Source organism: Salmo salar, chromosome ssa06 (genome assembly GCF_905237065.1).
Source record: "Salmo salar chromosome ssa06, Ssal_v3.1, whole genome shotgun sequence".
Lineage (NCBI taxonomy): Eukaryota > Metazoa > Chordata > Actinopteri > Salmoniformes > Salmonidae > Salmo > Salmo salar.
Window position 1 is genome coordinate 59,069,852 of NC_059447.1, and position 24,142 is coordinate 59,093,993.

Sequence of the window (24,142 nt, forward strand, 5' to 3'; positions counted from 1 at the left end):
ACTGTGACCCAGACAAAACTGGTTTTCTATTAATTCTGTGTCAGAGTTCATTTTTCACTGCAGTATGTGTAACATAAGAATGCAAATGATTCACATTCACCATGTCCAGTAACCTCTACATTTGATGCGTGTGTGTGTGCGCGTGTCTCAACTGAGTAAATTATAGGCTCCTATCATAAAGGAGAGCAGAAACAACCGCTATAATAGACTCTGTTAAAATTAGAGATTACCTCTGGGACTAATACATAGCATTGATTCCACAGTCATTTATGACCTTGTTTAATTCTTCATCTTTTCATCAAATTCCTATCTAGATGTTAATCATTGTTTCAGTGACAAAGCTAAACACAACGTAAGAATGTATTCGTACACAGAGTACACAAAACATTAGGAACACCTTCCTAATATTGAATTGCACCCCCCCACCTGCACCCCCCCCTTTTGCCCTCATATCAGCCACAATTCGTTGGTGCATGGACTCTACAAGGTGTCAAAAGCGTTCTACAGGGATGCTGGCCCATGTTGACTCCAATGTATCCGACAGTTGTGTCAAGTTGGCTGGATGTCCTTTGGGTAATGGACCATTCTTGATATACGCGGGGAACTGTTGAGCGTGAAAAACCAAGCAGTGTTGCAGTTCTTGACACAAACCGGTGCGCCTGACACCTACTGTACTACCGTACCCCGTTCAAAGGCACTTTATATTTTGTCTTGCCCATTCACACTCTGAATGGCACACATACACAATCCATGTCTCAATTGTCTCAAGGCTTAAAAACCCTTCTTTATCCTGTCTCCTCCCCTTCATCTACACAGACTGAAGTGGATTTAACAAGTCACATCAATAAGAGATCATAGCTTTCACCTGGATTCACCTGGTTAGTGTATGTAACGGAAAAGGCAGGTGTTCTTAATGTTTTGTACACTCAGTGTACGTACGTATGCATTATATTGCGTGATAGTTCAGACTATTTATTCTAGTGTAGATGTGCCAAACCTCTATCACACTATAAATTCAGACATGTTTTACATTCTTCCTCTCCTTTTGGGTACTGACAAATTTAAATGACCAATACTTCAGTTCCACTTTCTGAGCGGCAGTCAGCCATTTACGAAGCATCCATTTCCTACACCTTTTTCACCGGACACCCATTTTTGGCAGCAACTCTTGTGCCCCAGTGAAACCAAGGACACGTACAGCTCCCTATAAACCAGGTTTCGGCTCAGGCAAAATAAGGATATCTGTCAAGCTAGTGGATGTGGACAGAGCATGTTTCTACAGGAGGTATCCAGATGGCCAGTCAAGGGGATCTCCCAGGGGTGCCCTCAGGAATGACAATGACATGCTGAGAGAGACAGACAGCCAGCCAACGTTACCAGCACCAAATCCAAAATGCAACAAGAACATGGTCCTGTTCTGGCTAAGATTTCAGATACGGACAACAATTACACAGACTTTGCACTGCCTACACTTTCGTCCAATATGTTTTCTGATAGCTATAAACAGCACATTCCCACACAGCATAGTCAATATGAACACATCTTGTGAATGCATACGGGAGAGCAGGGCACTCATGAAATTCATATTTAAAAACACACACACATATATATATATTAACCTTTATTCACCAATGGTGACGAGTAAAAAAAAAAATGTGTTTCTTTATTTAACTAGGCAAGTCAGTTAGGAAAAAAATATTATTTACAATGACAGCCTAGGAACAGTGGGTTAACAGCCTTGTTTAGGGGCAGAAGGACAGATTTTTACCTTGTCAGTTCGGGGATTCGATCCAGCAACCTTTCGGTTACTGTGCCAATGCTCTAACCAGTAGGCTGCCTGCCGCTCCATATAAGGACATGTGAATCAGTCAGAACCCAGGAGGTAGGTGACCGCTATGCCATCTTCGGGCTATGACGACCCACAAATTCATTTCCACCCCTGTGATTGGATCAGGGCAGATCCCAGCGCAAGGCTATACCCTGCCAAATGAGGCTCCACCTCACCACTCGCTGACCACCAGCTGTCCCCAGAGGTTGGAGGGTTTGTTGAGGGGTGATACCAGGGTGATACCTGGTACCATGGGGCTTTTTCTCCTGTCAGCGAATGAAAAGATAAGCGCCAGCTCAAAGTCCCCGCTGTGGGCAACACAATCCCTGGGTGAATTCACCCAGAACGTCTGCAGCATGATAGAAAGGCAGCTCACCCAGGAGAGAAAGAAAGAAAAGTGTCTACCCTCCCTCACTGAACGTGTTGGCTTTGCTTAAATAGAGACCGCTGGTGTAGTTGACTATATATCCCCTGAAAGTAGTGCTGGCTGCTGTGTACGTACCCCCCAAACCTCTGACTACTGCAGGAGACGTGGACAGCTGAAGAGCTCCCTCTCTCTCAGTATTCATCTCTCTCTCTCCCCGTTCTACCCTTCATGTTGCCAACTGTATAGTCATCTAACACAATGTTCAGTTGGCTTATGCCTAATTAGTAAGATGCATTTCAATCAAGAGGAATTCACCTTTACAGAGACAAAACTGAAATGTCTGAATTGTAATAATTCCTGAACAAAGCTAAATACTGTGGGACCACCGTGAAAATGAGCTTATTAGACCTATCATTAGTGGGGCATTTAAATGTTGAGTAAGAGGAATACCTGATTAAACCCTTCTGCACTGTAATACTTGTTAAGCTAGATGTTTTTGAACGTCGTATTTAGAGGAGACAGAAATTCATGTTAATCATGTATTCATAACCAGAACATGCAATAATGACCTGCATTCACTCAGACAACATGCATTCAGGCCTGCATGAATAGCACCCATGTGATGTAATAGCAGTGTTGAATCAAAGAGAGCAACCCAGAGAGACACTACTGTGAAGGTCCTTCTTGTGCTCTCACTGTTGCACTACTCTGCTTTTTTCCTGTCTTTCTCATGTTTAATTTCCTTCTCTGCTTAACAACGAACAGGCTATTAGATGTTTGTCATCGTTACAAATGGTCGTTTCGACAAGCAGAATTGTTCCTTTCAGCATTTTCTATTCTACCTGTAAGTGATTCAAATGTCAAGTGAGCACATTGGCATTGTTCCTTCTTTCCTCCGGTTGGTGACAGCATGGAGAGAACACCTGAGACCATTATGCTTAGAGAAGAGAAGTGCTTAATATCTTTACACTCCAGCTAAGAAATACACCATTATCAATTCAAAAATCCAAAGTGTTGAACTAATAATTGTACAAAATGGCCTCATTGCTTTTGCCATATCGGGAAATGAGTCTCAACATCAAGGTTAAACTTTATGGATGACTGTCTTTGACGACAATGAGACAATACACATTTAGCACGTCATTTTATGCAATGAACTACAAACAGTGACATGTATAATCCATGTATAACCTAACTCTTCAGAGAGAACAAGAAGAGGGATACACAGTGTACTGAGGCCATTTATAGCAAGCTGTTAAGACTACAATTCTGAACCGTACTGTACAACATGCCCTTATGAACATGCTTCAGTGTTACACAAGAAAGCACACAAATGAAGACATTTTATAACAACTTTCCCACCGTAACCAAGTGGGGGTGTTAAGTGATCCCAATATCTTTGCATAATTATTTGAGAGCTCCTTCTCTGTGGGAGGTTTTACTGCAATAAACGTTTGCTTGTCCTGAATAACTCATCTTCCTCCTACATTCCACCCTGTACAACAGAGAAGCCATAAGGAAAATGTTCACTCTTTCCCTTTCAAGGAATCGGAAGATCACCAAGAGGGTGTCAACACCTTTGACAGGTTGTGTGGAATCACCTTTCTCTGCAACCCCTGTCTCAGTTTCAGTCCTAGTGGGTCAGACTGGGCCCTGGTCAACGGACCATAACCCCGTTGACGCCTCTGTTGACATGATATGGTAGAGCAACAGCTTGGTTGAAACTGCATTGCAGAAGAGTAGAATGTTACTTACTTCCTTAGTCTTCTTTGTTCCTTGTGGGACCTAAGTCTCCAATAATCTTCTGCCACTGAAGTCGGTCTTTGGCCACAGCTTGTGCCCTGTCCCATGAGAGACTCATCTCCTCCAACTCAGCCATCACTGTCCGTCGCCATGTTTTTTTTTGTTGAGTGTGTCTGTGTCTATAATGTAGAGTAGAATGTGTTACAATTGAATTCCAACCATTGTTACAAGTGTATTACTATTACAGACAACAAATATTTATCCTAACAAGCGTATTGTGCTTGTGCTGCTGCATCGAAGCTATACACATTTAGAATAATTATTAGTGACAATATCTAAAGTTCAATTGTTTGAAGTAATAGAAGACTGTCTGCAATGTGTTTACTCATGCTGCTAAACGTGATTACATTTCAAAGAGGCAGTCTCCTAATTTCTAAAATTGCTGAGGAAACTTGACCTAATTTGTTGAAAGGGAAGCCAACATAAGAGAAGAGATGGTGCCTTTGAAGTTTAGATTTAGATTGGTGAACTCTTGTCCCTCCTTTGGTGGGGCACGGCTTATCGAACATATGTTTGGTTTATTAAGTATTCAAACTCACAGCTTTAGAAGTGCTCTGATGTATTTTATTATTGACAAACCACTTTGCTGGTCTTGACACACATGACAGAAGGTTGACAGAAAAGATCGCAAAGAAAATTCTTGACAGCATTTTCTGCTCTTTTCTTGTGAAAGTTTGAGCAACGTGCCGTTTGTCTTTAAACAGTATCATCTCATTAAAATCAACATACAGTTTCAGGAGTGGTGCAAACGAACAGGTTTATTGTTCCTTGTCATCCAGACTGTTGGTGGGTCGTTCCACGAAAAGAGTGCCTTTTGCCTCTCTCTGACATTTTAAATAGAAATTGTGCACCAATATTGCATTTTATAAGCCTGTTATATTAAATTAAGTGCTCTTTAATATATGGAGAATTCAATAAATTTGATTTTTTTTATATGAATAAAAACTTGCTAAAGTACTGAAATGTATCATTTTGACATTACCCTCAGTCAACCCTGTGTCACTTCTAGGAAGATTTCAACCCACTTAATCCCAAAATGTATCCAAGTTTCACCATCATTGTAAAGCCCTAGTTAATTCACATGATTAGTGATTCATTTACGTCTGTCCCTCATTTTAAAAGACAACCCTGTTACGTGAACAGAACCGTCATTTTTATACAGTGAAACTATTCCTTCAATTTTTTTTTTCCCCCAAAAAGCAACATAGAACATCTAATAGTCAAATCATAGTGTGAAAGTAGGGGAGCTGGGTCTACTCTTTTTGGCCATTTTCTGGTAGAAAACTGAGAAGGTTGAGCAAAACACGTCAACCCTGTTACCCATAGATAGACAGGCTAGAAATGTTATGGGATTTAACATGTTTATTTTTATTTTTTTTAAAGCTTGCATTCAAATGCCAGTGCCTGTTGCACACAACAAGTGTCCATTCCTCCTGTCAAGAGGTGATTAATGGCTGAGTTAAGATGAAATCGTCAACACTGTTACGGTCAACTCCGTTACTTTATGTGGCACCTAATAAGCACTTACTATAGTCATGTTTTACCTATTGAGATGGTAAAACGTACACTGCCAATCAAAAGTTTGGAGTCACTTAGAAATGTCCTTGTTTTTGAAAGAAAAGCAATTTTTTTGTCAATTAAAATAACATCAAATTGATCAGAAACACAGTGTAGACATTGTTAATGTTGTAAATCACTATTGTAGCTGGAAACGGCAGATTTTTTAAGGAATATCTACATAGGAGTACAGAGGCCCATTATCAGCAACCATCACTCCTGTGTTCCAATGGCACGTTGTGTCAGCTAATCCGAGTTTATCATTTTAAAAGGCTAATTGATCATTAGAAAACCTTCTGCAATTATGTTAGCACATCTGAAAACTGTTGTTCTGATTAATGAAGCAATAAACCTGGCCTTCTTTAGACTAGTTGAGTATCTGGAGCATCAGCATTAGTGGGTTCAATTACAGGCTCAAAATGGCCAGAAGACATTTCTTCTGAAACTCATCAGTCTATTCTTGTTCTGAGAAATTAAGGCTATTCCATGCGAGAAATTGCCAAGAACCTGAAGATCTTATACAACGCTGTGTACAACGCTGTGTACTACGGTCACGCCATGATCTGTTTCACCTGTCATTTACATTACATTTACATTTAAGTCATTTAGCAGACGCTCTTATCCAGAGCGACTTACAAATTGGTGCATTCACCTTATGATATCCAGTGGAACAACCACTTTACAATACCTGTCCTTGTGATTGTCTCCAGCCCCTCCAGGTGTCGCTTATTTTCCTCAGTGTATTTATCCCTGTGTTTCCTGTCTCTCTGTGCCAGTTCGTCTTGTATGTTTCCAAGTCAACCAGCGTTTTTCCCGTTCTCCTGCTTTTTGCATTCTCCTTTTTCTAATCTTCCCAGTTTTGACCCTTGCCTGTTTCTGGACTTTGTACCCGCCTGCCTTACCATTCTGCCTGCCTTGACCATGAGCCTGTCTGCCACTCTGTACCTCCTAGACTCTGATCTGGTTTTGACCTTTTTGCCTGTCCACGACCATTCTCTTGCCTACCCATTTGGATTAATAAACATTGTAAGACTCCAAACATCTGCCTCCTGTGTCTGCATTTTGGTCTCGCCTTGTGCCTTGATAACTACTCCCTTCACAGAACAGCACAAACTGGCTCTAACCAGAATAGAAAGAGTGGGAGGCCCCAGTGCACAACTGAGCAAGAGGACAAGTACATTAGAGTGTCTAGTTTGAGAAACAGACGCCTCACAAGTCCTCAACTGGCAGCTTCATTAAATAGTACCCGCAAAACACCAGTCTCAACGTCAACAGTGAAGTGGCAACTCCGGGATGCTTGCCTTATATATATATATATATATATATATATATATATATATATATATATATATATATATATATACACACAGTTGAAGTCAGAAGTTTACATACACTTAGGTTGGAGTCATTTAAACTAGTTTTTCAACCACTCCACAAATTTCTTGTTAACAAACTATAGTTTTAGCAAGTCAGTTAGGACATTTACTTCGTGCATGACAAGTCATTTTTCCAACCATTGTTTACAGACAGATTATTTCACTTATAATTCACTGTTTCACAATTCCAGTGGGTCAGAAGTTTACATACACCAAGTTGACTGTCATGGCTTTAGAAGCTTTTGATAGGCTAATTGACATCATTTGAGTCAATTGGAGGTGTACCTGTGGATGTATTTCAAGGCCTACCTTCAAACTCAGTGCCTCTTTGCTTGACATCATGGGTAAATCAAAAGAAATCAGCCAAGACCTCAGAAGAAAATTGTAGACCTCCACAAGTCTAGTTCATCCTTGGGAGCAATTTCCAAACGCCTGAAGGTACCACGTTCATCTGTACAAACAACAGTATGCAAGTATAAACACCACAGGACCACGCAGCCATCATACCGCTCAGGAAGGAGACGCGTTCTGTCTCTTAGAGATGAACGTACTTTGGTGCAAAAAGTGCAAATCAATTCCAGAACAACAGCAAAGGACCTTGTGAAGATGCTGGAGGAAAGAGGTACAAAGTATCTATATCCACAGTAAAATGAGTTATATATCGACATTACCTGAAAGGCTGCTCAGCAAGGAAGAAGTCACTGCTCAAAAACCGCCATCAAAAATGTTTACTTTTCGGAGAAATATTCTCTTGTCTGATGAAACAAAAATAGGACTGTTTGGCCATAATGACCATTGTTATGTTTTGAGGGAAAAGGGGGGAGGCTTGCAGGCTGAAGAACACCATCCCAACCGTGCAATACCAGGGTGGCAGCATCATGTTGTGGGGGTGCTTTGCTGCAGGAGGGACTGGTGCACTTCGCAAAATAGATTGCATCATGAGGAAGGGAAATTATGTGGATATATTGAAGCAACATCTCAAGACATCAGTCAGGAAGTTAAAGCTTGGTCGCAAATGGGTCTTCCAAATGGACAATGACCCCAAGCATACTTCCAAAGTTGTGGCAAAATGGCTTTAGGACAACAAAGGCAAGGTATTGGAGCGGCCATCACAAAGCCCTGACCTCAATCCCATAGAAAATTTGTTTGCAGAACTGAAAAAGCCTGTGCGAGCAAGGAGGCCTACAAAACTGATTCAGTTACACCAGCTCAGTCAGGAATAATGGGCCAAAATTCACGCAACTTATTGTGGGAAGCTTGTGGAAGGCTACCCGAAACGTTTGACCCAAGTTAAACAATTTAAAGGCAATGCTACCAAATGCTAATTGAGTGTATGTAAACTTCTGACCCACTGGGAATGTGATGAAAGAAATAAAAGCTGAAATAAATAATTCTCTCTACTATTATTCTGACATTTCACATTCTTAAAATGAAGTGGTGATCCTAACTGACCTAAAAACAGGGAATTTTTACTAGGATTAAATGTCAGGAATTGTGAAAAACTGAGTTTAAATGTATTTGGCTCAGGTGAATATAAACATCCGACTTCAACTGTATTATTTTTTACCCCCTTTTTCGATCTAGTCTCATCGCTGCAACTCCCCAACGTGCTCTGGAGAGGCGAAGGTGGAGTCTTGCATTCTCCAAAACATGACCCGCCTAACCTCTCTACCTAAACAACCGCCATCTTATCCCGGAAACCAGCCTCTCCAATGTGTCGGAGGCAACACCGTTCAACTGGTGTTCGGGGTCAGCCTGCAAGCACCCGGCCCGCCACAAGGAGTCACTAGAGCACAATGAGCCAATTAAAGCCCCACCGGCCAAACCCTCTCCTAACCCGGATGACGCTGGGTCAATTGTGCGCCGTCCTATGAGACTCCCGGCCACGGCCGGTTGTGGCACAGCCCAGGATTGAACCCGAGTCTGTAGTAACGCCTTAGACCGCCGCGCCACTCGGGAGGCACTAAAACATGTTTATTTATGAAGTTTAGCATGTGCTCTTTACGACTGAATGTTAAAATTAGGTGAAATCAAACTTTTTTCTTTACCAAGTTTCACTTCTCAAACAGCACCGAATTGGTGGAACGACCTTGCTATGGTACACTACTGAAGAGCTAGGCTACATTTAGGTGCAGGATGAGCCCAAAAGGAATGTAGTCCAATTCACTACAACCCATAGGTGTTCAGTGCCACAAAAGTTCAAACACATTTGTGAGTCTATTTTTGGAATTCTATTAAATTTGACATTAAAGGCAGAGAAAATGTGATCTCTCACATTTGGTGGAATAGGGTTATACTGTGTGTACTAAATACAGTATAATGTCCATCTGCTGAATTCCCCAAAATACATCTCCATACATATCACATTGCAGAAGGTGTGCCCCCACAAAATAAACAATCCTATAATACTGTATGAAAGAAAGAAAATGAATTACAAAGACGGAATGGTTTCCCTGTTTTCCTCTAAGGCCAGTCCTATTTTATTCTAAACACACGGTATGAGAGTTTGGTCTTACACAAAGAAGACATAGCCACCTGCAGCCACTATCTAAATTGGCCACTTTAGCCTGCATCTTCCACTCGCAATATATACTGACGATTAGATGAAATGCAGGTGAGGTTCACTAGTTGTTTGTGTAATGCACACAGAGCTCCATTCTATGGTGGGAGAAACAACTATGTACTTTGCTTTTGTAAATCTTATATGGTGCCTTCAGAAAGTATTAATACTCCTTGACTTGTTCAACATTTTGTTGGGTTACAGCATGAATTCAAAAAATTTATAAAAACATGTTTTTAGACATTTCTGCAAATGTATTGAAAATTACATACAGAAATATCTAATTCACTTAAGTATTCAAACTTTCCCACCTGGACAAAAGGAACATCTATGTGAGAATGATGTTCATTGACTACAGCTCAGCGTTCAACACCATAGTGGCCACAAAGCTCATCACTAAACTAAGGACCCTGGGACTAAACACCTCCCTCTGTAACTGGATCCTGGACTTCCTGACGGGCCACACCCAGGTGGTAAGGGTAGGCAACAACACATCTGCCACGCTGATCCTCAACACCAGTTCCCCTCAGGGGTGCGTGCTTTGTCCCCTCCTGTACTCCATGTTCACCCATGACTACGTGGCCAAAAATGACTCCAATACCATCATTAGAACTTGTTCTCATCTATCCTACCTAGTTAAATAAAGGTGAAATAAAAAATAAAGTTTGCTGATGACACAACAGTGGTAGACCTGATCACCGACAACAATGAGAAAGCCTATAGGGAGAAGGTTAAAGACCTGTCAGTGTGGTGCCAAGCCAACAACCTCTCCCTCAGTGTGAGCAAGACAAAGAGGATGATCGTGGACTACAGGAAAAGGAGGGCCAAACAGGCCCCCATTTACATCAACGGGGCTGAAGTGTAGAGGGTCGAGAGTTTCAAGTTCCTAGGTGTCCACATCACCAACAAACTATCATGGTCCAACAGACAGTCATGAAGACAACACCTTTTCCCCTCAGGAGACTTAAATGATTTGGCATGGGTCCCCAGATCCTCAAAAAGGTCAAAAGATGCACCATCAAGAGCATCCTGACTGGTTGCATCACTGCCTGGTATGGCAACTGCTCGGTATCTGACCATAAGGCGCTACAGAGGGTAGTGCGTACAGCCCGTCACTGGGGCCAATGCTTCCTGCTATCCAGGACCTATATACCAGGCGGTGTCAGAGGAAGGTTAAAAAAATTGTCAAAAACTCCAGTCACCCAAGTCATAGACTGTTCTCTCTGCTGCCACATGGCAAGCGGTACCGGAGCTCCAAGTCTAGGTCCAAAAGGCTCTTTAACAGCTTCTACCCCCAAGCTGGCACCGATAGAGATGGCAGCTTTGCTTCAAGTCCTTAGGAAACTGTGCAGTATTACATTTTTTTATGTATTATTTCTTACATTGTTAGCCCAGAAAACCTTAAGTGTTATTACATACAGACGGGAAGAACTATTGGATATCAGAGAGATGTCAACTTACCAGCACAACCAGCACTACAACCAGAAATACGACTTTCCCAAAGCGGATTATTTGTCTGCACCTCCCAGGGCATTTGAACTGATTCCAGAGGCCAACCCAAAACAACACTGTCGGAGGAGAGGGTGCCATAGCGGTCTTCTAGTGAGGCTTCGGATACGTGCACACCACCCACCGCTTCCGAGTATATTACTTGCTAATGTCCAGTGCCTAGTTAACAAAGTCGACGAAATTAAGGCAAGAGTTGCTTTCCAAAGAGATATCTGGGATTGTAACATACTCTGTTTCACGGAGACATGGCTAGCTGGGGACATGCTGTCGGAGTCTGTACAGCCAACGGGATATTCAGTGCATCGTGCCGACAGGAACAAACATCACTCTGGTAAGAAGAAGGGCGGGGGTGTATGTTGCATGATTATTGACTCATGGTGTAATTGTAACAACATACAAGAACTCAAGTCCTTTTGTTCACCTGACCTAGAATACCTCACAATCAAATGCCGACCGGATTATCTGACAAGAGAACTCTCCTCGGTTATCGTCACAGCCGTGTATATCCCCCCGCAAGCAGATACCAAGAATGCCATCAAGGAACTTCACTGCGGTATATGCAAACTGGAAACCATATATCCTGAGGTGGCATTTATTGTAGCTGGGGATTTTAACAAAGCTAAATTCTATCAGCATATCGATTGCAGTAACACACTCGACCACTGCTACTCTAGCTTCCGCAATGCAAAAAGGCCCTCCCCCGCCCTCCTTTTGGCAAATCTGCCCATGACTAAAACAGGAAGCACCCGTGCTTAGGTCTATCCAACACTGGTCTGAACAACCAGATTCCACACTTCAAGAATGCTTCGATCACGTGGACTGGAATATGTTCCAGGTAGCCTCAGACAATAACATTGACGGATACGCTTACTCGGTGAGCGAGTTTATGAGGAAGTGTATAGGAGATGTACTCACTGTGACTATTTAAACCTTCCCTAAGCAGAAAACGTGGATTGATGGCAGCATTCTCGCAAAACTGAAAGCAAGTACCACAGCATTTAAATCATGCCAAGGCGACTGGAAACACGACCGAATACAAAACAGTGTAGTTATTCCCTCCGTAAGGCAATCAAACAAGCAAAGCGTTAGTATAGAGACAAAGTGGAGTTGCAATTCAACGGCTCAAACACGAGACATATGTGGCAGGGTCTTCAGTCAATCATGGATTACAAAAAGAAAACCAGCCCCGTCGCGGACATTGACGTCTTGCTCCCAGACAAATTAAACCATTTCTTTGCGCGTTTCAGTGCCACCGACAGTGCCATCGACACGGCCCGCTACCAAATACTGTGGGCTCTCCTTCTCCATGGCCGACGTGAGTAAAACATTTCAACGTGTTAACCCTCGCTTGGCTGCTGGCCCAGACGGCATCCCTAGCCGCATCCTCAGAGAATGCGCAGACCAGCTGGCTGGTGTGTTTATGGACATAATCAATCCCTATCTCAGTCTGCTGTCCCACATGCTTCAAGATGGCCACTGTTGTTCCTGTTCCCAAGAAAGCTAAGGTAATTGAACTAAATGACTATCGCCCCATAGCACTCACTTCTGTCATCATGAAGAGCTTTAAGAGACTAGTCAAGGATCATATCACCTCCACCCTACCTGTTACCCTAGACCCACTCCAATTTGCTTGCCGCTCCAATAGGTCCACAGACGATGCAATCGCCATCACACTGCCCTATCCCATCTGGATAAAAGGAATACCTATGTAAGAATGCTGTTCATTGACTACAGCTCAGAATTCAACACCATAGTACTCTCCAAACTCATCATTAAGCTTGAGACCCTGGCTCTCGACCCCGCCCTGTGCAACTGGGTCCTGGACTTCCTGACGGGCCGTACTCCAAGTGGTGAAGTTAGGAAACAACATCTCCACTCCGCTGATCCTCAACACGGCCCCCACAAGGGTGCATTCTCAGCCCTCTCCTGTACTTCCTGTTCCCCCACGACTGCGTGGCCATGCACGCCTCCAACTCAATCATCAAGTTTGCAGACGACACTACAGTGGTAGGCTTGATTACCAACAACGACGAGACAGCCTACAGGGAGGAGGTGAGGGCCCTCGGAGTGTGGTGTCAGGAAAATAACCTCTCACTCAGTGTCAGAAAAACAAAAGAGATGATTGTGGACTTCAGGAAACAGCAAAAGGAGCACCCCCCCCCCCCCCCCCCCCATCCACATCGATGGGACAGTAGTGGAGAAGGTGGAAAGTTTTAAGTTCCTTGGTGAACATATCACCGACAAACTGAAATGGTCCACGCACATAGACAGTGTGGTGAAGAAGGCGCGATAGGAGGTTGAAAGAATGTGGCTTGTCACCGAAAACCCTCACTAACTTTTACAGGTGGGCTGTATCACCACCTGGTACGGCAACTGCACCGCCTACAACCACAGGGCTCTCCAGAGGGTGGTGCGGTCTGCACAACGCATCACCGGGGGCAAACTACCTGCCCTCCAGGACACCTACACCACCCGATTGTCACAGGAAGGCCAAAAAGATCAAGGACAGTAACCACCCGAGCTACCACTAAAGCTGGGACAGAGAAAGATTGAAAAACAGCTTCTATCTCAAGGCCATCAGATTGTTAAACAGCCACCACTAGCACAGAGGGGCGGCTGCCTACCTACAGACTTGATATCATTGGCCACTTTAATAAACGGAACTCTAGTCACTTTAATAATGCCACTTTAAGAATGTTTACATATCTTGCATTACTCATCTCATATGTATACACTGTATCCTTCACTATCAATATTTTACTATCTATTGCATCTTAGCCACTGTCACTGCTCATCCATATATTTTATACTTATATATTCTTATCCCATTCCTTTACTAGATTGTGTGTATTAGGTTGTTAGACATTACCTGTTAGATACTGCTGCAATGACGAATCTAGAAGCATAAGTATTTTGCTACACTCACCATAACATCTGCAAACCCATGTGTATGTGACCAATAAAATTTGATTTGAGCTATAAAACTGCTGAACAATTAATCAAATGGCCACCCGGACTATGCTACTCGCTGTTTATCATCTATGCATAGTCACTTTACCCCTACCTACATGTCCAAATTACCTCGACTAACTTGTAGCCCAGCACACTTACTCGGTACCGGGCCCCCTGTATATAGCCTCGTTATTGTTCTGTAATTCTACTGTGTTACTTTTTATTTAGTAAATATTTTCTTAACTGTTTCTTGAACTGCACTGTTGGTTCAGGGCTTACATTTCACAGTAAGGTCTACACCTGTTGTATTCGGTGCATGTGACAAATACAATTTGATTTGATTTGAAACCCGAGTCAATACTTTGTAGAAGCAGCTTTGGCAGTGATTACAGCTGTGAGGCTTTCTGGGTAAGTCCCTAAAGGTTTTCCACACCTGGATTGTGCAACATTTGCCCATTATTATTTTAAAGATTCTTCAAGCTCTGTCAAACTGGTTGTTGATCATTGCTAGACAACCATTTTCAGTTTTTGAAGTAGATTTAAGTCCAAACGTTAACTCGGCCATCTTAAAAAATTCGAAATGTTAGCTTAGTGGATATTGCGCTCAAAGGTCTTAGACTTACAGTGGTAAAGCACTATTATTGCACAAACTGAGTCGATGTAACTTATTATGTGACTTGTTAAGCAAACTTTTACTCCTGAATTGATTTAGGCTTGCCATAACAAGGGGGTTGAATACTTATTGAATCAAGATATTTCAGCTTTCACTGTTAATTAATTAGCAAAATAAATTGAAAAACATTATTCCACTTTGACATTATACGGTATTGTGTATAGGCCAGTGACCAAAAATCTCAATTTAATCCATTTTAAATTCAGGTTGTAACAACAACGTGTAGAAAAAGGCACTTTACGTACACTATCTGCACAGTTGGGCCTACATATGAGTACTTAAAAGGTAGACTCAAGCCTCATTCACATTACATCTGAGCAGTCTGTTGAGTTGCGTCAGACGTCATTCATTTCAATGGGAACTGTCCACAACGGAGTGGTATAGCAGCGCTCCTCTTGTGGTTGAAGGCTTTGTTGCGAAACAGATGCCACATACTTTGAATTTTTCCAAACTCTGAATTGTCTTTAGTGCAGTCCAGAGGAGAACAACTGCCCCCTCTCACTGAGGATTTCAAGTCCAAGGCCAACTAGGGTACTGTAGGTAATGTTTTCAGAAAGCAGGATCCCCCATTATCGTCAATGGGAGTATGACGATCTTCTGGTGCCAATACTTGCTTCTATTTCACCAGATGTCCTTGAACCAATTATTTTTAAATCGCGCACAGAATAAGTTATAAAGGAAATGTGCAGCCTGCAGTACCCCGGTTGGTCTTCAACTTGAGACACTCAATGAGAGGGGGCAGCACTGAGCCAGCCTGCACATCACTTCTCAGAGCAGCTCAAACTGCACATGCAATGTTCCCAAACACTCTGCCGTGAAGCAAGATGGCAACACGCCAAAACAACAAATCCTGATCTTCAAATGCACCACTGAGACTTCACATAGGAAGCAATAGGTTGACATCGGTGGCTTTGTCCATTCTTTTTAAAGTCTATGGTGCAGCCAGAGTCCATCAATAGAACAGGAAGTTAGCAAACCACAGAACAATAATAAAATACATTTTTTGGTGATGGCTTTATGGGATAGCTAGTAATTTGTAAACAATTACCCATTCCTATAAGTGAGTACTATTTTAATAGTAATGTTAAATAATACATATTGGCCGTTAGGCCAATTATATTATATGACTGTTTCCTGCCGTTTAGTTTATTGTGATGGTAATGACATTTGTTTTTTATCATTATTAGGTGGAGGTCGCTAGCTTCAATATCTTCAACCTAGCCTAGCTTTTAGCTAGCTAGCTGCTCTGTAAGCTAAGTTGACTTGTTAGAGAAACAAGTTGAGGAAAAAGTAACAAACAAAACATGTTTTATCACCTGAAACAATACGTGTCTCCTGTCTTGAATGAAATGGTTATATTTTGCAATCTCCCAAAATAAGTGTGTTCTCTGATGAGAGACTAGGCTCTCCTCCATCTTGTCTTGCGTTTGTGAAACCACACACTCTCCGTCCAGTAGCGGAATGAGATTGCGTGAAGATGACGTACGTCATAATGAAATACGTCACGGTGTACAGGCATCAGCTAAAAGTATCACCGTATACAATGGGCTGATCGACATTGCAGCCGATCGTGCAGGTGACTGCTGACTGACTGATCTACGAACAACCTTGCATCATAAATAACTACCCATTATTATTTGTAGATTAGTCAGCCAGGCACAATTTGCCCATGATACATTTGGGTTTGATCCTCTCTAAAACGGCCATTGAGATGAGCAAGATGCAATAATTAGCTCTCACATGGTCACACACAGTATCTGCATATGTGCATGATACACTTCAAGCTGTTACAGCGTGGTAGCCAGGGGACCAGAACAGCGGAGAAGTGTAGCCTTGCACTTCAGCACTAAGTTGTTGTGGAAATTGACCCACTATGCTGTTTATGTTCGACATCTACGGCATATCACTGAGTCAACCTTTAAGAGTTCTTCAAATCTCTTTGCAGGCACCAATGGAGTCCATTTTTAAAAGGGAAATTAAAAGAATCCCAGGATGGAGCAGGCTGACACTGAGGATTGAGCAGGCTGACATTGGACACAGCAGGGCCCACAGGTTAATCAGGGAGAGCAGAAAGGCGAGCGAGAGGGGGGAGAGAGAGGGAGAGGGGGCAAAGAGAGAGAGAGAGGCTACAAGGACAGAGGCATTTTCCTGCTGCTGCTGCTATATAGAGCACTGCATTCCCATTCTACTGAAATCCTCTCAAATGAGAAAGCCATGCTTATCTCTAAGGGGGCTTTGCAGAAATGAAAACTATCCTTTGGTCCATATCCGTAACCATAACGTAAAATAAGACCACACTACAAAAAGTGAAATCTAAGCAAGCCTATTTTATATTGAGTGATAATTCACTTAAAATGTTTTTCTTTCTTGTTTTTTCTTACAAAGCTAAATTATCTAACATCATTGGCAGATAATTTTGCTTATTTTAACCTAAAAAAGTCATTTGTCTTATTTCAAGATATTTTTCCTTACTATGATTATTAAGGTAAAATATCTTAAAAGATCTTGAAATAAGAATTACTTTTATCAAGCATTTTTTAGGTTTAAATAAGCAAAATTATTTTCCAATGACATTCGATAATTTAGCTTGGTAAGAAAAACAAGTAAAGAACCCTAATTTTAAGTGAATTATCACTCAATATAACATATTTAAACTTGCTTAGATTTCACTTTTTGCTGTGCATAATTGGTTCCCAACACAGCAACACTATTACATGGGTAAAACAGCTTATAAGAATGTATGTATGTACGTATGTATGTATGTAAGTCTAAACATACCTGTACTTGCTAGCCCAGACAAATTAGACTTATTATAGTGGCTTCCTATTCAGATCTTAAACTAACTGCCCTGACAGTGCTGTGATAGTGGTGTGACTGGGTTCATGCTACCTTAAGCCAGCTGCAGACGTCAATGAAAAAACATTACTTGTCTTTTACTGCCCTCCAGAGTATGTACTTGGAAACTACAGATGAATCTAAAATAGGAGTAAAATTACGCTCTTGGTAGAGAGAAGTAATTTTTACACAGAGAGGCTAAGTTTCTGGGGACTGTACTATAAGTCACAGAAATGCATTACCTTAAGATCTTTATAGAGGTGGACTTCAAGAGTCTAAAGACTAGGCCACTCTATGTTTTCTGAACAGTGGATCTGGACCCACTAGCAGGATGCACTTGCAGCATATTCCTTTTGGGTCATATATTCAGACTGGATTGCGTCTACACAAAAAAACATTTTCATTCATTTTAACGGGTCTGGAAATGTAAAAAGGCTTTAGGAGGGTCACAGCTGGGTTTCCCAAAGTTAGTGATAGAAATCTATCTGTTTAATAATTCTTCCCTGTGGATATTTTTTCTCAAATTCCTACCTACAAAAGGACAGTGGTGTAAAGTACTTAAGTAAAAGTACTTTAAAGTACTACTTAAGCAGTTTTTTGGGGGTATCTGTACTTTACTATTTATATTTTTTACTACTTTTACTTCACTACATTCCTAAAGAAAATAATGTACTTTTTTCTCCATACATTCTACCAGACGCCCAAAAGTACTCGTTACATTTTGAATGCTTAGCAGGACAGGGTCATGGTCCAATTCCTGCACTTATCAACAGAACATCCCTGGTCATCCCTACTGCCTCTGATCTGACAGACTCACTAAACACACATGCTTCATTTGTAAATGATGCCTGAGTGTTGGAGCATGACCCTGGCTATCTGTAAATAAATAAAAACACAAGAAAATGGTGTGGTCTGGTTTGCTTTATAAGGAATTTGAAATGATTTATGCGTTTACTTTTGATACTTAAGTATATTTTAAACCAAATACTTTAAAACTTTTACTCAAGTAGAATTTTACTGGGTGACTTTTACTTGAGTCATTTTCTATTAAGGTATCTTTAATTTTACTCAAGTATGACAATTGGGTACTTTTTCCACCACTGCACAAGGACCAACTACAAAGGGACTGGTTGGTTACTTTCTATTAGTTGCCCAATTCATTCTCATAATTATTACAGCTAGCTTGTCACAGATGTTGTGTCTATCAAACTGGGAACATCCCACTGGGCACACACTGGTTGAATCAATACTGTTTCCACATCATTTAAATGAATTTACCTTGAACCAACGTGGAATAGACGTTGAATTGACGTATGTGCCCAGTGGGATGTGTTACACAGTAGAAGCCCTGCTAAACAAAAGAAAAAGGATTGGGCAACTTACCCCATGGATACAGAGGCTCACAAGAAGAGGGGTCCCAGTCGCTGTATGGACCACGCTGTGCAGGCTGTAGCTTTTCCGTATTCTGAATACAGAATATTCTCTAACATGAGTTTGAGTTGATTCAAGTCTTGCAGGCATTTGCGGTTTCTCCTGAAGGAACCAGACACCCAAGTTAAAAGTATGCAATGACACACAAGCTGAAATAAATCAACATGTTTGAATTGACTTCAGTTGAAACATATGAATAGAGCCTCACAGTAGAGGTGTCATAATACCTTGTGGTCAAACAGGGAAATGGTTCCAATCGTTTTTTCCACCATTCATTTTTCCCCATAGGGGATTTTAGAAACACTTAACATAAGGGCTTTGTTTCCTGTAGGCTTGGAATGCTAATTAACATCAAAGTAGACATTATGCAAGACTACACATCTCTGCAAGCTCCTGCACGTCATCTCTAGCAGGCACCTTTGCTAAAAGAGATTGTTACTTTTTGCCTCCATTCAGCAGTCTTGTCCAGATCATGATGGCATTTGTAGTTCTTTATTATAGCCACATTAGCAGCTAATTAGCGTTTCATTTGTTGGGGGTAAATACAGGCAACTATATTGATAAAAGTCACCTTGTCCGAGAGAGATTTACACGTCAAAATGTCACACCAGGGAAGCCTACACAAAACACAGCCCTTATTTTAAATTGGGAAAAATGTATTGTGGAAAAAACGATTGGAACCATTTCTCTGTTTGACCTCTAGGTTTTATAGGTATTAATACTCATACTGTGGTATTCTATTGGTAAGATTTATTAGGCCTGTGAAGTCATGTCCCTCCATTTCTCCACACTGACTAATTGTTCATTTTAGGCCTAGGCTACTCTTGTTAACCTATGACTATGCCATCACTAATTGCTTGAAACATTAAGCCTATGCTTTAGTTAATGTAACTGAACAAACGCCAGAGTATTGTAATCATATAGTAATTTAGAGAAATGTTTGTCTTTTTATTGCATTTTTGGGGATAACTGCAAACTTTCTATCTACTCACCACCACTGTGGTTTATATAAGGCCTACATGAGCCATGTCAGTCAACATGTTGTTTCTCCTGACCTGGATGAACCAGATAGATACCCAAATTAAAAGAGAATTCACTTCAGTTGATAAATGTATTAATGTAAATGAATGAAGAAGGCTAATAGGCCTGTGCTGGACATTCCCTCCCTTTTCTCCCCACACAAAAGGGCTCGGGCCTAATTTTCGGCACACAGTTGTAGATTACTCATGATGTAGACCTATGACTATGTCATTTCTAATCGCTTCAACATTTTTATGATCAAACGTCAGAGTCCGGTAGCCTAATCAAGTCATTTATTTAGAAATGTTTGTCTGTTTCGACAACCTGGCCCTGTTCTGCTCACCCCCATTGTGATCTGACTCGTGGGCGTGGCTCAAGTTCACAGCTCACAGGTTTCGCGTCTCTGGTTCTTTATTTCCTTTCTTCCGTTTCGAGGGTAGGTAGCACCTATTTTCATTGTTTATTATAAACGCTCATGTTTATGCAAGTTGTCTTTATATAGTTGAATGTGTTAATTGTTTGTCATTGATGTTAATTGAGCAATCGCTTTGTAGCCTATTAGCACTGTTCATCGATATTTTGAAAGTATACCTGTTTTGGGTTTGTGCCAGGTGAAGTCAGGTCCTACAGTATGATGTTAATATTGTTATTGGCCATGTTTAGGCTATTTTCTAAAGCAAAACTTAGCGTCTGCATATAGGTGGAGCTGCATGCCCCCCTCTTTCTACTCGCAAGACCACTAGGCTAGGTTACATGGCATTGTTTTATTTTTTCTTTATCTAAAACAGCATTCTCAGCATATACATGTGTACAATAGTGTAAATCTATTAAATGCACCCGTCCTTTCTTCAAAGCATAGGCATAGAATGCTGTAACTACTATATATATATATATAATCTCATTATAATAGGCTACTGACGGGTGAAACCTCCAGGCTACTTATTTCAGAATCTTAGCCTATGCATTGATTGTGATCTTGCGTAAGTAAGCTAAAATATGTAAACCTGTTTCTATGTTGGACATCTGTGATTTAGATAGTGTCAGGTTTTTGTGATATAAAAGGCAATAAGATAAACAATCCATATCACCTAAGAAAATATATGCACGGAATTACTACATTGTTTTTTTCATTATTGAACCAGGTCATCAACAATGTTTTGAAACAAACTAATTACACTATATCTTTTTTTTACAGGACAAAAATGGCAACGGCGACTCTTAACAGCTTACTGTGCCTGCTTGTGAAAGCAATCATTGCAATAGGTTGTTTTGTGACTGTTTTTCTCATGTATTTTAAACCGTCGAGTAACTGGCTTGCAAAGCCTATTGAATCATCAACACTACCAATTCAGGAAGAAAAAGAAGAAAATAAGGTTCATAATAAGACTATAGTTCTATTATGGATGTGGCCTTTTGGTCAGTCCTATGATCTAGACACATGCAGCACCCAGTTCAATATTGAAGGCTGTTTTTTAACAGCTGACCGAGACCTATACAATAAGTCAAGTGGGGTCATCATTCACCATAGAGACATAAAAAGTGATTTATCAAATCTACCACCATTGCAGCGCCCACCTTTCCAAAAGTGGGTGTGGATGAATCTAGAGTCCCCGTCACATACTTATAAAAACCCAGGTCTTGGAAATATTTTCAATTTGACTTTGAATTATAGGCAAGATGCAGATATTGAAGTGCCTTATGGGTCAGTTGTATTCAGCCAAAAGGAGGGGGAAGCTTTCGTATTGCCAATTAAAACTAAATTGGTCTGCTGGATTGTGAGTAACTGGAACCCTGACCATGCCAGAACGAGGTACTTCAATGAATTGCACAAACACATCGAGATACACACCTATGGAAAAGCCTTTGGAGAACACGTCAATGATCAAGACTTCCTGCACACAATATCCAGTTGTAAATTCTATCTTTCGTTTGAGAACTCGATTCACAAAGATTACATCACTGAAAAGCTGTACAACCCACTAGCTGCTGGATCTGTGCCAATTGCTCTTGGGCCACCTAGGCAGAACTACGAGAACTTTGTGCCTGGCGATGCCTTCATACATGTGGATGATTTCCTCTCTCCCAAAGAGCTGGCTAACCAACTCACACTGTTACATACAAATGAAGAAATGTATCTGCGGTATTTTGACTGGCGCAGACATTTCAATGTCAAGAGGTCACATTTCTGGGCTGAACACACATGTCATGCCTGCGATTACATTAATAGACACAAGGAATATAAAGTTTGTAATAACCTTGACACTTGGTTTTGGGGTTGACAGCTCAATTGTTTCTGCAATGTTGCGGTTCAATGTTACGGTATCTCGTGAAACATGTACAAAAGCTGAAGAACATACGCACATCCAGGTACTTTCTGCAGGTGCGGAAGTTGCAGGCAAACTCATGGAAAACAGAAAGGAAAACGCTGTCGCTCATGCCCCTAGGTGATTTTATAACAACGTTTCGACCCTTAGGTCTTCATCAGGCAGGATTCCTTTCTGTATCTCATGAAACACAGCCTGGTCTCTTGTGTGATAACCAGGACACATCCTTTTGGAATATGTTATGCAGGGCCGTGCTTAAAAGAATTTCCATCCTTGTAATCTCTTCTGTACACTCTTAGAAAAAAAACGTTCCAAAAGGGTTCTTCGGCTGTCCCCTTAGGAGAACCCTTTTTGGTTCCAGGTAGAACCCTTTTACTTCACTACATTCCTAAAGAAAATGATGCACTTTTTACTCCATACATTTTCCCTGACACCCAAAAGTAATCATAACATTTTAAATGCTTAGCAGGACAGAAAATTGTCCAAATCGCACACTTATCAAGAGAACATCCCTACTGCTTCTGATCTGGCGGACTCACTAAACACATGCTTTGTTTGTAAATTATGTCTGAGAGTTGAAGTGTGACCCTAGCTATCTTTGGAATTGTTCAATTATTTTTACTTTTGATACTTAAGTATATTTTAGAAACTACATTTACTTTTGATACTAGTCATTTTCTATAGAAGTATCTTTACTTTTAGTCAAGTATGAGAATTGAGTACTTTTTCCACCACTGCATTTTTTTCTAATAGTGTAGGCTACACCATTGCATAGAAGTAATTCATTTAGTCTTTCAATAAGCCAATTTGTTTCATATGCTGGTTTCCAGTGAGCAATTTACAACAATGGATAATCAAATTTGTAGAAAGCTTTTGAAGAAAGCTTGCATTTGCTGGACTTTCTGACGGGCCGCCCCCAGGTGGTGAAGTTAGGAAACAACATCTCCACCACGCTGATCCTCAACACTGGGGCCCCACAAGGGTGCGTTCTCAGCCCTCTCCTGTACTCCCTGTTCACCCATGACTGCGTGGCCATTCACGCTTCCAACTCAATCATCAAGTTTGCAGACAACACTACAGTGGTAGGCCTGATTACCAACAACGACGAGACAGCTTACAGGGAGGAGGTGAGGGCCCTCGGAGTGTGGTGTCAGGAAAACAACCTCTCACTCAACGTCAACAAAACAAAGAAGATGATCGTGGACTTCAGGAAACAGCAGAGGGAGCACAACCCAATCCACATCGACGGGACAGTAGTGGAGAAGGTGGAACGTTTTAAATTCCTCAGCATAAACATCATGGACAAACTGAAATGGTCCACCCACACAGACAGCGTGGTGAAGAAGGCGCAACAGCGCCTCTTCAACCTCAGGAGGCTGAAGAAATTTGGCTTGTCATCTAAAACACTCACAAACTTTTACTGATGCACAATCGAGAGCATCCTGTCGGGCTGTATCACCACCTGGTACGGTAATTGCACCGCCCTCAACCGCAAGGCTCTCCAGAGGGTAGTGTGGTCTGCACAACGCATCACCGGGGGCAAACTACCTGCCCTCCAGGACACCTACAGCACCCGATGTCACAGGAAGGCCAAAAAGATCATCAAAGACAACAACCACCCGAGCCACTGCCTGTTCACCCCGCTATCATCCAGAAGGTGAGGTCAGTACAGGTGCATCAAAGGTGGGACCGAGAGACTGAAAAACAGCTTCTATCTCAAGGCCATCAGACTGTTAAACAGCCATCACTAACATAGAGAGGCTGCTGCCAACATACAGACTCAAATCTCTGGCCACTTAAATAATGGACTTAATAAAGGTATCGCTAGTCACTTTAAATAACGGCACTTTAATAATGTTTACATATCCTTTGTTACTCATCTCATATGTATATACTGTATTCTACAC

The 24,142-nt window shown here is 41.4% G+C and overlaps 1 protein-coding gene across 1 annotated transcript; it reads left to right on the plus strand.

Moving 5' to 3' along the window:
* Positions 1–21,111: 21,111 nt before the first annotated feature.
* On the plus strand, positions 21,112–23,312 carry LOC106607721 (4-galactosyl-N-acetylglucosaminide 3-alpha-L-fucosyltransferase 9). The gene has a single exon (XM_014204989.2). The coding sequence runs from the start codon at positions 21,114–21,116 to the stop codon at positions 22,188–22,190; it is 1,077 nt and encodes a 358-aa protein (XP_014060464.1). The 5' UTR covers positions 21,112–21,113; the 3' UTR covers positions 22,191–23,312.
* The last annotated feature ends 830 nt before the right edge of the window (positions 23,313–24,142 follow it).